General features: G+C 38.5%; 1 protein-coding gene across 1 annotated transcript in view; it reads left to right on the top strand.

Annotated features, from left to right (window-relative positions):
- The window catches only part of ATP13A5 (ATPase 13A5), a 97,836-nt gene that overhangs the window by 66,812 nt on the left and 17,614 nt on the right, over positions 1–13,410 (top strand). The window contains exons 21-25 of the mRNA XM_016136245.2: positions 995–1,074; positions 3,473–3,515; positions 6,323–6,432; positions 9,661–9,757; positions 11,794–11,866. Of these exons, the coding sequence (XP_015991731.2) occupies positions 995–1,074; positions 3,473–3,515; positions 6,323–6,432; positions 9,661–9,757; positions 11,794–11,866 (403 nt within the window). The remainder of the gene's footprint in view (positions 1–994; positions 1,075–3,472; positions 3,516–6,322; positions 6,433–9,660; positions 9,758–11,793; positions 11,867–13,410) is intronic.

Below are 13,410 nucleotides of genomic sequence, written 5' to 3'. Positions count from 1 at the left end.
GGTTGCCTCGGAGTTAAAAAATCAACACCCGACTGCAGTACCAGCCCTTATGAAATTTCCTGGCCTCGCCCACTCCACCTGGTCCTGCACATGCGCATGGCCTCCTCTTTAGAGCGTAAGTTCTGGGCCTGTCTCTCGTCCTTGCCCAGGAGGGAGAACCTCCAGAGAGTTCCAAACATGCTGCTTGTTTTGTGGCTCAGCTTCTCCCTGAAAGCCACCAACTCATGTCAGGATGAGCTTTATTCCTCTTCCTGTCTGTATTCTTGATTTACAGCAGGAGGAAAGAAAAACCCCATGGTTTATTTTCAAAATCATTTGTTTTCGTGTCCTCTGTGTGTCTACTTTAAAATAGCATGGTGCAGGGTTGTGCTGTCAGTGTGAAGGAGATAAATGGAGCAGGAGCCGAGGGCAGCAACCATCTGTTAGCTGTGTCTTGAGAATTCTGTCGTCTTATCCATTAAGGACCATAGAATCCAGACCCCAACTGCTTGCAGAAAGCTGTTAGTCTAATTTCTCAGTGTAGAGATGGGAAAGCTGATACTCATTGAGGTTAAGTCACCTGAAGCTTTGAGCAGCTAGTTGAGACAGAGCTGAGAACAGACGCTTATTTCTCAACTCCCTTTCTATTGCTCCTTTCCCTGTCTATACTGCAATTGTAGAGACAAGGCTTAGTAAAAAGAACTGTATTTCCTTAAGCATTTTTATCCCATTTGCTCTGTTGTTTTTAGTTATTATTATTATTATTATTAATTAGAGGTTATCCCATCTTGGAAAAATGGCCTGGAAAGTAATGAGAGAGTTGTGACGGAGTGCTGAAAGCAAAAGTTAAATATTAACGTATTAAATCCCCTTATTCCCTTTTCTGACATTTGTTCTCATGACATACTACCCAATACTATATTCAAATGGCAGCCAGAAATGATTTCTCAGGGCCATTCTTTTATTTAAAAGTGTTCTTTCTAATTTTATTGCAATAGTTGTTTTTTCCCTTTAGATTCTGGTAAATGGAACTGTTTTTGCAAGAATGTCTCCTGGGCAGAAATCAAACCTTGTTGAAGAATTTCAGAAATTAAAGTAGGTGTTATTGCATGAAAGGATAGTGTATTCATTATCTACTATGTAACAAATTTCCCCAAAGCATAATGACTTGGAATAACATCATTTATTATTTTACAATTCTGTGGGTCAGGAATCCAGTTGTGCATAGCTGACTCTTCTGACTCCAGGTCTTTCACAAGGCTGTGGTCAGGTGTCAGTCAGGACGGTGGTCATCTCAGCATTTGAAGAGGAAGGATCTGCTACCAGCCTTGCTTGCATGTTGTTAGTAGGATTCAGTTCCTTGTGGGTGGTTGGAGTAAGAGTCTCAGTTTTCCACTGGCTGTTGGACAGAAGCCACCCTCAGTTCCTTGCCACATACATGGGTCATTTCATAAGGAAGCTTACAAAAGGGCAGCTGGCTTCCATAAGAGTGACAAGGAAGAAAAACCAGAGAGAGGTCACCATTTTTATATCCTCAGTTCAGAAGTGACATCCCTTCACTTTTGCTGTATTTTCTTCATTAGAAGCAAGTCACTAACTTGGTCCGGCCCACACTCAAGGAAGGGCATTACACAACGTCATGACTACCAGGAGATGAGGATCACTGAAGACCATTTCAGAAGCTTTCTATCCCATATGGCATTTGTTCTGTGGCCCATAAGGCATATCTTAGAGAAAGATCACCTGCTTGGATGTAGAGGATAAAAACAGTAGGGGTTTCTATAGCTCAGAATGGCAGTGATGAAAAAGCGTGTGAGTTATCACCTAAAATTACTTGAGGTGGGTTCATTAGAAGATATGCAAAAAACTTCAGGTCTTCCAGGAAAGGTGGAATGGAATTATCACCGTGCTTGGCCTTGGCAAGGGATGGGTATAGAGGCCAAAGTGGGGAAAAAAGGTCTTTTCTTATCTCCTTCAAAAATACAGATGACCAAGTCACATCAGAGTGAAACGGTGCTTTTTGGGACAAGACCTATCTATTACTTGCAATATGTTACAATTTCTGGGCTGCAAATTTCTGAAAAGTGAAAAGGAATAGAGAATAGCGAAACTTTAGATAATTGCTGATAAGTAGTAGGTAAAATCAACAGACTGTCTTTTGCTATTATTTTTTGTTGCCCAACCGTTCTCAGGGGAGTTTCAAAAAGCTGCCTATTAACTCCCATAATGCCTCAAGTCTGGGTTAGTAATCAGTGTCTAAAATGACTGTTTCACTTACATGGTCATTATATGATATTGGCTGACAAAAGTAATTTTACCCTTCTCAAATGCATGAGAAATTTTGCCAACTTAAATGCTTAAATTTGAAAAGCTATATTCCCCTAAGGAAAAATCAGTTCAGGAAGATATATGCTGTCTCAGAATGAGCTGTCTTCTTAATTTCCCGAATTTCTTCTTCATGCCTTTATCTACGGCAATGTACATAAGGTTGTCTTAATTCTCTTTCTGAATTGAGGGGACACTGGAACATGTAAGACTCCTTGTGTGACATGGAGACTAGAAATGTGCTTTAAGCCTGGAGAAAGGAAACTGTTTCTCAGGGACTGTGAGTAATTACAACATGTACATGAACGCATACAAGTGTTTATAGGGATTTTCATATACATTAGCCAAATATTAGGTTGAACTATATGAATTGTTTGCATTTGATCGTTTCGAGCTATAACAATGTCCTTTTCTTTCTCAACTAATAATAAGAAAAATGTCTAAAAACTTTATTTTTTCCTATATTGACTTCATTATTTCATGTCTTTTGGCAAATTGCAGCTGAGCCTTTAATAGTATTGTCATTAATCAATCCTCATAATGTATTATTTACTTATACTAGAAAACAGAGTGTGTCTCGAATTGGCAATTCCTTTTTCTTTGGCAACAGTTTTAATATTTACTCTTTTATTTATGTCACTGTGTTTGCACATCAAACGGGTATAATGGAAGCACATTATCTCATTTTCATTCAGAGATGTATCAAGAATATATATCTCTAGTCATATCTGTTAAACTATTTCCCAAATGTTTTCATCCTGGTGTCTGAACTCTAAACTCTCAGCAGCTGTCAACAACTGAAACACGGATGAATTAGGTTACGATCTGTGTATTGGGTTCTGTGGAAAGTGCTATTGTTATGGATATGCACTCTTAGGCTTGGCCTGGGTGGACACAATCAAACAGCTTCTTTTGAAGCATGTGATCATCTTTGTGGAGGACATTGTAGTATCACTATCATTTCATGTAATTGATTGAAACAATTTAAATAATACAATTCCTCTGGGAGTGTTTATCTTAAAGTTATTTTCCTTAATCCTGATTCCACATGTGTTCAGGATTCTCTCTCACACACGCACATACAGCACACTGTATGTAAGTTAGTTATGATGGGAATTATTCAAGTGAGGCGTGAAGCTATTAATTTTTCTTATCTTTTCCCCTGCAGTTATTGTGTGGGCATGTGTGGAGATGGAGCTAATGACTGTGGGGTAAGTAGAAATTACTTCTACTAATGAAAGTAGTTCACTAATACCTCTCTTGAGGATCCCAGTTTCTTGGGGTCTCTTCACCCTTCTGCAAGCAATCAATTGATCATTTTGCTGTTTTTTTCCTCCCTCTTTAATTCTGCCCGCATCCACTACCACCCCTGACCTACAGATGTTGCCGTCTCCCCTTAAGAACTGGATCTCTGAAGTGGGGAGTCTCCTCCCATGTGTTCGCACCTGACCTCTGGGGCCCGGCACCCCCGGCGCACCTGGGGAGCCCAGTGCATGGTCCATGGCTCCACCTGGGGTGCGAACCCAGGACCTTCTACGTGTAAAGCAAATGTGCTAACCACTACACTAAGGAGCCACCCCTCATTTTGCTGTTTATATTCAACTCTACCTGACTGTGGGTTGGTTGCAAGTGGAGAGGGGTAAAATGAGACGGGTTCCTTCAGCTGTTTTCTGGCAATGCCTAGAATAACAAAGCAAGGGAAGGCTACTAAGACTCCCCTATTTTAGATCCAGAGTGACTTTACAAGACTAGCTAGTTTAAATCTCTCGTGTTACCAATAAAAAAAAAAAAATTATTGCAGGGAAGTAAATTCTTTTCTTGCCCAAAGTCACACAGCTGATAAAGTCTTAGTAAAGGAAAACTTTGAAATTGATGATTAAAATTTTGAATTATGTATAAATTGTATTATTCCTGCCAAACTTCTATTCCGGGGTTATTTTTTTAAAGTTAGTTTTACCCCAACAGTTTTATGCTCAGTGAAATCATGTATGTTACCTGCCACTGACTCCGTTCCAACTCCTGGTGACCCTAGGAATAGGTAATGTTCAGACGTCCTGTTTTTAGTAGCCCTGCTTACCTCCTGTAGAGTCATGCTTATGGCTCATTTTACGGAGTCAATCCATCTCATAATTGCTCTTCCTCTTTTCCTGCTGCTATTTTCTGAGCACTATTGTCTTTTCCAAAGAACCTTGCCTTCTCATGATGTGCCTGAAGTGGCGCAGCTTCAGTTTTGTCATTTTTGCCTAGTGAAAATTGTCAGTGATGGTTCATGCTTAATTAGCTCTGAGACCCACTCGTTTGTCTTTCTGGGGGTTCAGGGTATCCATAGGGCTCTCCTCCAATGCCATATTTTAAATGAATGAATTTTTTTCTATCAGCCTTCTTCACTGCCCAATTTTTGTATCTGTACATACTAATTGGGAATATGAGGGTGTGGATGACCTTAACCTTGGTCTCCAATGACACGTCTATGCTCTTGATGATCTTTCCTAATTCTCCCATTGCTGCCCTTCTGAGTTTTTTAGTCTTCTCTTGATTTCTTGTCTGACTCGTCGTTTAAATCAATGCCTGAAACAAGGTAAGCAAAATCGGTAATAATTTCAATGTGTTAATAAACCAAAGTATTCAGTTATTATATACTATAGGAAAACCTAAATTAAATGTTTTCAATGGATTACTTCTCAAACACAATAGAAGGTAGTGCATATATTATAATTTGAGTTTTAAAGATATGGTTGAAACAATTGTCTACCTTAAAGATTTACGGACATAAAAAAATATTTTAGTAGCTAATGTTTGGAACAAGAAGTAAAGGAGATTGCTTTGTATTTCCAACGCCTATTAGATACTTAAGATCTGGGTATTTGTTTTCCTTCATTCTTAAATGTTTTCTTCAAAGTTCTGTGAAAAACTGTGTTTATACTTAGAGATCCATTATGAATTTTTCTGCCTTATGCTTATGAAGAGAAGTAAGTTGTTATTCTGCTCTTCAAAATCTAAAATGAGTACTCATGCCCATTAATTATGTGGAGTTGAGCACAAAACAAAGAAATCAAGTGCTAAAAAGGATATAGTCTCTGCCCGTAAAGAGTTTCTCATCTGGTGGGGAAAGATTCATGCATAAAAACAGCTCTAATATAAAGTAGATGGGCCTAAATTATATAATAGAGATATAGATATTAAGAGAGAAAAGAGGAAGAAGAAAATATTCTAATATTTATTGATCACAAATTTAGTATGTACTGCCTGTGGTACATGGATACTTTGTAGTTCTACAGAGCTACAGAAATATAAAATCTTATTTTATGCCCACACAAGTCTTATAGGATTAAGGGCTTGCCAGCTGCCTGTTGGTCGCTATCTGCTATGTACACTCTGAATAGTTTTCAGTCTTCTTGAGAAATGAATTAGCCCTCATTTCAGTGCAGCAACACATGTCCTAGAATATGTCTTCGATAAATGCGATAAAATCCCTGTTTCCAGTGAAGATGCTGTTTGCCCCAAATTTTATCCCAGCAGTTAAGCTGGTTGGCTGGATTTGGCAGCCCAGGGAAAGGCAGGGATTGGATATCTCTTCCTATTGTTCATGAAGATGGCCTTCCAAGTATAAGAACTGTGATGGTGAAGGTCCCCCACAAATGTCCATCCAAATGCTGTCATTTTTTAAAATAGATTTCTTGAATTACTATTTCCATTTTCTTTTTACATCAATACCCCACAAGAAATAAACACACTGCATGCACATGCGTGCACACGCGCATACACACACACGCGCACACACACGCACGCACCACTCTTCTATCTCTAGATCATTGTTTAGTACATGCCTCTTTAGTTGGTGACTTTTTGGATCAGTGGAGGGAGGGTATTTCAGGTAGAGGAACAATATAAACAGAGACCTAGGGGTGGAAGTGCATAATGTTAGAAGCTCTAAAATGTGAAAAATAACCTCATGGTGTTTGACTAGTTAGAGCCTGACCTAACGAGTCATGGGTATAATGTGGATTTATTGTTCCAGGCTTTGAAAATGGCTCATGCAGGTATTTCCCTGTCAGAGCAGGAGGCATCTGTGGCATCCCCTTTCACCTCGAAAACAGCCAACATCGAGTGCGTGCCTCATCTCATCAAGTAAGCTACTTCCTCTTCCAAATGTCACACAGAGGTATGGGTAAAGTGCTATTGGAGCACCAATTAAGAGAGCCATTAGTGCTGCTCGAGAATGCTGGTAAAACCACAAAAAATGACTTTGCTGAGCCTTAAAGGATAAATGGCTGTGGCGTGTGGACAGCTTAAAGGTAAAGTTGATATTTTAAAAGTAATTGCTTTTCTTCCTTCTCTCCTTTATTTTATACTTTGAGTGCTTACTGGAACCTTTCTCTCAGGAGTTGAGGATGGGTGAGGAAGCAGAAAGGGAATACTCAACCAGATATCTTTCTCAAATGATGTTATGTCTGCAAAATACAAATTAATGAACATCCAAAATGACTGTAAAAAAGACTTTACAACTGATTGGTAACAGTTAGGTAACAGGAAGAAATTAAAAACTATTACAGCTCCTTTACTTCCACTTCACTCTCCTTTTTGATGTTGTCTTTACTTATATTTTAAATGTAGTTAAGAATAAAGCAATAGGTTCTATATTTTGTTCAAAATCTTATTCTCCTGTTGTTATCTGTGAGTTAACTTTGAACCATCCGCATGACCAGTGGTCTAGAAGATATCACCAAATCTTGGGTTTATACAAAAAAGACAACCACAAAGTTCTCTGGCATGTTCCTTGATGCATCGGAATGGGCAGCTGTTGACAGGAATCACTGACCTAAATATTTCGCACTTGAAATTCCATGCCTCTGTCTAGCTGCATATTGGCAAGACAGCTTGACACATCTCCCTGAACACTGAGTGGCTGCACCTGTGTCCTTCCACACCTCCAGCATCAGCATCATCTCCCCTACCTCCAAAGCACTCCCCTTCTTAGCTCCCAGGTTCCCTGCTTCTAACGATGGTCCTTAGAGTTGTTCATCCAAGCTCAGAAACTCAGAGTGTTTTTAACTCTTTCCTCTTTTCCACCCCTAGCCAACCAGCCATTATGTTTTGCCGATTTGTCTTTCAGAAACTCTTTACAAGCCCTTCTCCTACTATCTCTGTTGCCTAACCCCTCGTTCATGTTAAAGTGACTACAAAATGAGAGCGCTCAGGACCCTCACCCTAGTCCATGCTTTCCATCATCAACACACTCCTGGAGCTCTTTTTAAATATTGTGCTTGGAAATATGGTGGATTAAGAATGAGACAGAACCTTGCCCTGGAGGACTTAACATTCTGGTAAATAATATAGATAGATATAGATATAATCACAAAACAGAAAGTTCTGCCGGATAAGTGAGAGGTGCACAGTAAATTAGCTTTAAATACATTAACATCTAAACAATACAGTAACTGTTCCAGTTATCCAGCATGATACTCTAGCCAGAGAGGAGGTTTCAGCAGGGAGTTGCAACTTGAAGACTAGATAGGACATTTGTAAACAGAAAGAATATGGGAGGGATTTTTGGATAAGAAAAAGAGAAAGCTATGTTTAGAAATGGGGTTTTAATTGGAGGGTGCAGGGGCCCAACAGCCCACTGGGCTAGAAGACTTTTCAGATGGGAATTCTGGAAGTTAAGCTGGAGCGCCAAGTGTAGAGGCCTTGCATAGGGAGTTTAAATTCTTGGATGGTTGCACAAAGTGCTTGCTTGGTCCATCCAAAAGGCAATGGCATCTGAACTTCAGATGCTCTTTCTCACACATGTGTCCTGATGCATTTATAAATGCAGTGTACTATTTTAAGATACAAGTCATAATGTAAAATTTCTCTAGTGGCAGATGGTTTAATAAGACTTCAGGGTAGAAACTCTTTGCTTTTATCTTTCATAGATTTATAAAATTAGGTGTGGTTCAGCTCTGTTAGGCTCATTGTACCGTTGCTCTCCTTGATGCATGCTTATTACAGAGAAAACATCCTCCAGAGGGGTGATGAAGTTTTAGATGCATAGGTTCAGATCCATATGTTTTCCTTTTTTATCCTTTGAAACACTTTTTATGATTCAAGTCCTTTAAGGCAAGGACTGTACCTTATTCATTTCTATATCATTGTGCCTAGCACTAAGCTGGATACATCAGAGCATTCGATGAATGTTTATAGAATGCATAAATAAATACGTGAGCTGCTTAAAATTCATAATCATGTACACAACTGCAGAAAAGGATGAAATCACAAAGTTTATGTCAGAAAATCATTCAGGCTCCATGTGCTCTCCCCTTCCCAGCTTGTCTTTTGCTCCACCCTCTGTGTTGAAAATAAATGGTGGCGCTTCCTGGCCTGGCCCATCTCCCACTTGAACCTTCTCATCTTGCCTAGGGCACAGTGGTCATTAGTTTGGCTTTTTAGGTTTTCCTTCTCATGCCTCTGTTCTGTTGACAAAGTCATCAAGCAGTGCAGGTGTCCATGTCACCGAGGACTGGAAACGAAGAGGATGTGGGCTATCTCCCTTGTGGATCCGCTTCTGCCTGGTCAAGAGGAGACTGAAGGAGGGGTTATCTGCCCAGTTCCCCACGCCCCCGCCACACCACTACCTCACCTCATCTCCTTTGGCCTGTCATAATCTCTCATCCAACTGAACCTTAGCAAAAGGAATAATAGTTCAAACATAATTCTTTAAATGGGGGAATATTTACTTTTTATGTTGTATTTTTTACTGTGGTCTTTACCTCTTTTGATCTCCACATCGAATCAGATAATTACCCAGGGTTCTTCCTGAAGTATTGAAGCCAACAAAATCCATTTCGTCTCAAATATTAGAGTCACGTCCATACTTCCTAAAATGCGAGGGCACTCGTCCTTTTCTCTTATGTCTCAAAGAGACTGTAAGACACACAGTTCGATTCTCAGGAAGCAAGTGTTGTTAGTATGTAATGAGTCACAGTCAAGGCAATGCTTTACATTTTGCACCTTACATAACGTATTGTGTTTATAATGTATGTGTTAGTCTCTTAATTCACTGAAAGCGTGTTGAAAATAAAGACTGGGCCTGAATTATTTATACCCTCCATGACTCTTAGCATGATGCTGGTACCTCATAAGCATTTAATAAAGGTGAGTATATAAAGTAACAAATGCGGTAATAATTGAAGGTGAGAAAAAATGAGTGAGTGAGAAATTAAATAAATAATTGAGAGGATGAATCAGTGGTTAAGTGAATGTATTAAAAATCAGTGGTTAAGTGAGTGTATTAAAAATTAAACTCCTTTTGAAATATAAAGGAGACTGAGAAATGTGTATCATACATAACCAATTATTTTTATTTTTCTTAAACAGAGAAGGCCGAGCTGCTCTGGTTTCATCCTTTGGGGTATTTAAATACTTGACCATGTATGGCATAATCCAGTTTGTTGGTACATCACTGCTCTATTGGGTATGAAGTGAAATAATTTCTTTCTAGTTCTATTTGTATTTACATCCCTCTTTTATTCTTTTGGGTGCAGATCCTACACAGGATTTAATGTTTTATAAATAAATGACATTTCTCAAAATAGATGCCTATAAATTGGGAACTTGGTACAACTGTGCATGAAACATAGAGCTAGAAATAAATAGATGTGGCTCCGTTTTCTAGGAGTGTTGTTTTTCTCTAGATAACCTGAGACATTTGACCTCTTCAAGTCTCTATTTCTTCACTTGGATTAGGAAGAGAGCTTTAGAGCAGCCTAAATATAAGTCAGCAGGAAATGGATCAGTTGCCAACTGTGAAATATTTTTGGCAAAAGACCTAGAAGAGATACAAAGAGAGGGAAGTTGTTGAATTTGACTTTGAAGGACTCGAAAGCTACGAAAACTCCCATACTGGAGCTTTACTTCTGAAGCTGCCCAGAACTTACACACTTAACACACATCATTAGTAAAGGATTAGCAATTTTTTTTTAATCAAAAAAGAAGATTTTTTTAATTAAATGATAAAAATAAACATTTAAGAATTATTTAGCTGCATGGAAGAAATATGTTTCCATTGAAAGCACTCTTCATTAGTTCAGTCATAACTTGCTCTACAGTAAAATGCTCAAATAGGCACATGGACCACTTCTGGCAGGAAATTAGTTTACTGCTTTTCTGAGGCAATTGAGAGGTGAATAAGAGGACTACAGGACTCCAGTGTCTAGCAGTCTGGTGTTTGCAAGGATCACACACACAGAGGGTTGAGGTGCAACCAGGTAGACAGAAACAAAACCTGGACTGGGAATCAGGAAACCTGAATTCAAGTTCTGCCTTTAGCACTAAGAGCAAATTAGATCTTGCCCTTTGCCAAGCCTTTATCTGCCTCTGGGAAGTTAAGCTAGCTTGTTCCAAAGCCCTCCAGAGTTTTATGAAAGTCTGCTCCTAGAATGAAAACTAAAGCTGCCTTTGAAATTTCTCTCTGTTCCATCACACCCTGAATATAAATCATTTTACTATTCTGAGCAGAAAATGAGAGAAGAGGATATAAGAGGAATGTAAAGAAGACAGAGGAAGAATTGGAGGATGAGAAGGACATTGAGGAACCATTTGCATCCTCCCAAATATAAAAAAGCAGAACTGTAGTTTCAAAGTCTTGATGGATAGAGGTGAACCACAATCTACTCGGAAGCCATTCACTCTGAGGGTCTTGATCTAAATAAGAGCGTTTCTCGAAGACCTTCACCCAGAAACTTCTGGGCCTTGGGTTCACCCTCAAAGAGGCCAGAAATATTTTTCATTTGCATAAATCTGATCTGTAATGTGTTCAGGGCAATATTATAATTTAGCGCTCAATCAATAGCTATGCAGCAGATAAACAGATCTGGCTGCAAAAGGTATTGCAAAGTAATTTCCTAGAAACTAACGAGTTGACTTTTATATTTAAACACTTCAACTAGATAAATGTGTACTCAAAAGAAGTACTATGTCTATACAAGCCTTAGAAAGGCAGGTGTACCAGACTGAAGTCTTCAGTGGGTTTACTTAAGGGTAGAGGCACTTGTTTAATTTGAGAAAGTAAATAGATGCCAAGAGAACTCTGGTGCGAACTCAATCCATGAGTAAGGATGGAGAGAAACACCTGTTGAATGATTCTAGTCCTTGATTCCAATGTTGTTTAAAATTCCCAGAGGAACTTTTAGGCCTTAGTATCTTATGTTGAGAATTCAACTATCCAGGCTAAGACTATAGCTGCCAAAACTACTGTGGCCAATAGGAAGATGTTTCTCAAGTGACTGACCCTTGTTGGTGATATGGTATTAAGTTAAACCCTGGGAAAATGGGGATCTGGTTTCATTCTCTCCAATGAGATGTTAAAATCCTGAGGTAAGTCACTTTCTTCCTAAAGAGGAGAGAAAAATAGCGGCTGCTTCTGACTACTTTCAAAAAGAATGTTGGCAATAATAAAAACGATATGACGGCAGAAACGACACTTAAAGTTACTTTTTTTTTCCTTTTCAGCAACTACAGCTTTTTGGAAATTACCAGTATTTCATGCAAGATATAGCCATTACCTTGATGGTCTGTTTAACAAGTAAGCTCTTTAGCAAAGTAAACAGTATTGTTTGTATTTATCCCTGAAATTCTAGAAATGTTCACACAAATAAGAGGTTCTGAAAAAAAATGTAACTTAACTACTAAAATCTCATTACCTGTGAATTTTTTGAAAGTTCAAAAAGGTTTTAGTGTTGGGGATAAATTAAAGCTTCAAGTCCTCAGACTTGGCATTAAAATATCCTGAGAGCAAATAGGTTTTAAACATAAAATTGTCAGTGTACTCTGAGTTCTCTTCAGGTTTGTGCCTTGTACACAGAAAAATGTACAAGAAATCTAGAAAGAGAAATCTTTAAAACCCAAAGGTCACTTTCCATTATTCAGCTGTGCTTCATGTTGACGTGAAACCAGATTTTTACTAAGTCTTTTATGTGTGAGAACAAATGCTAACATTATATTCTGGTGGGATTCATGCAAAAGCAAGGTGTGGCTCACAGCAGCTACGGCTCATTTCCTTCCTTGCAGATGACACTGATAAAGTATTTCCTATCAAAAAACTCAGGGCTTGATACTAACTCTTAATAAGTGAGAAAGGTGACCGCCTCAACAGAGAGCAAAAAAAAGAATGACATTATCATTTCTTTTTCTTTGTTCAACAGTGAAAGTGTTATGAAAAATAACAGATAAAATATCAGGCAATGCAGGATATTAATAACCGTGAGAATTTCATGTAGTATTTTAAAACACGAAACCAATATTAAAGTCATCTATTGTATCACCCCAATGACAAAACTTACCAGTATAAGAGATGTCAGTAATATTAATTTTCATTCTTAGAGTTGAAATGTCTACTCATAGCCCATTAACATATTTTCCTATGTATCGATCATCACACGATTGGATAATTTTGAATCAATGGTATTTTTTCTACAATATTATATATTTTTAAGTAATTTCCATGAGTTACTTGTGAACATGGTCAATGGTACTAAAAAGAAAAAAAGAACTCTGGGAAGTTCCAAGAGCTAAACTAGCAGTCAGTAGAATGAAGGTGAAGGCCACGGCCATCCTCCACCACTGCATATTTCTGCAAATTTTGGAAAATTATTTACAAAATAAATAATTTGCTCCTATGAATCATCCTCATAGCGTTGTGAGACTCAGATAAAATAATGCATGAAAATGTATAATGGTGCGCTACACACCATCAGAACTGATTGCAAAATGAATATCATGCTATACCTATCCTCTTTATCTTTTTTTGAGATGACTACGTCAGTGAGCTCTTTAAAAGAATTAGACCGTGTGCAAGTAGATTGTCATCCTGCTTTGCCTCAGAATTGCTAGATGAACTTGAGCAAGTTATTTTGAGCTTTTACACACTTAATTCCATGATATTGGTTATGAGTTTGACTGCCATGGCGATAAGCATACTTTACTCTTTCCCACCGAAATAGCCTGTCGATCTCGATGCCAGTTGGTCACCTTATGAAATTTAGCCTCTCTTCTCAGGGTAGGCTCAGTGGGAGACTTGGGATAACTCAAGGTGAGATAATTATTATCAGTGGGAGAAAAAGTGTCACG

The sequence above is a fragment of the Rousettus aegyptiacus genome, unplaced genomic scaffold (assembly GCF_014176215.1).
Source record: "Rousettus aegyptiacus isolate mRouAeg1 unplaced genomic scaffold, mRouAeg1.p scaffold_m13_p_4, whole genome shotgun sequence".
Lineage (NCBI taxonomy): Eukaryota > Metazoa > Chordata > Mammalia > Chiroptera > Pteropodidae > Rousettus > Rousettus aegyptiacus.
Note: the sequence above shows the minus strand (reverse complement) of the source record. Positions and strands in the feature narration are given on the sequence as shown.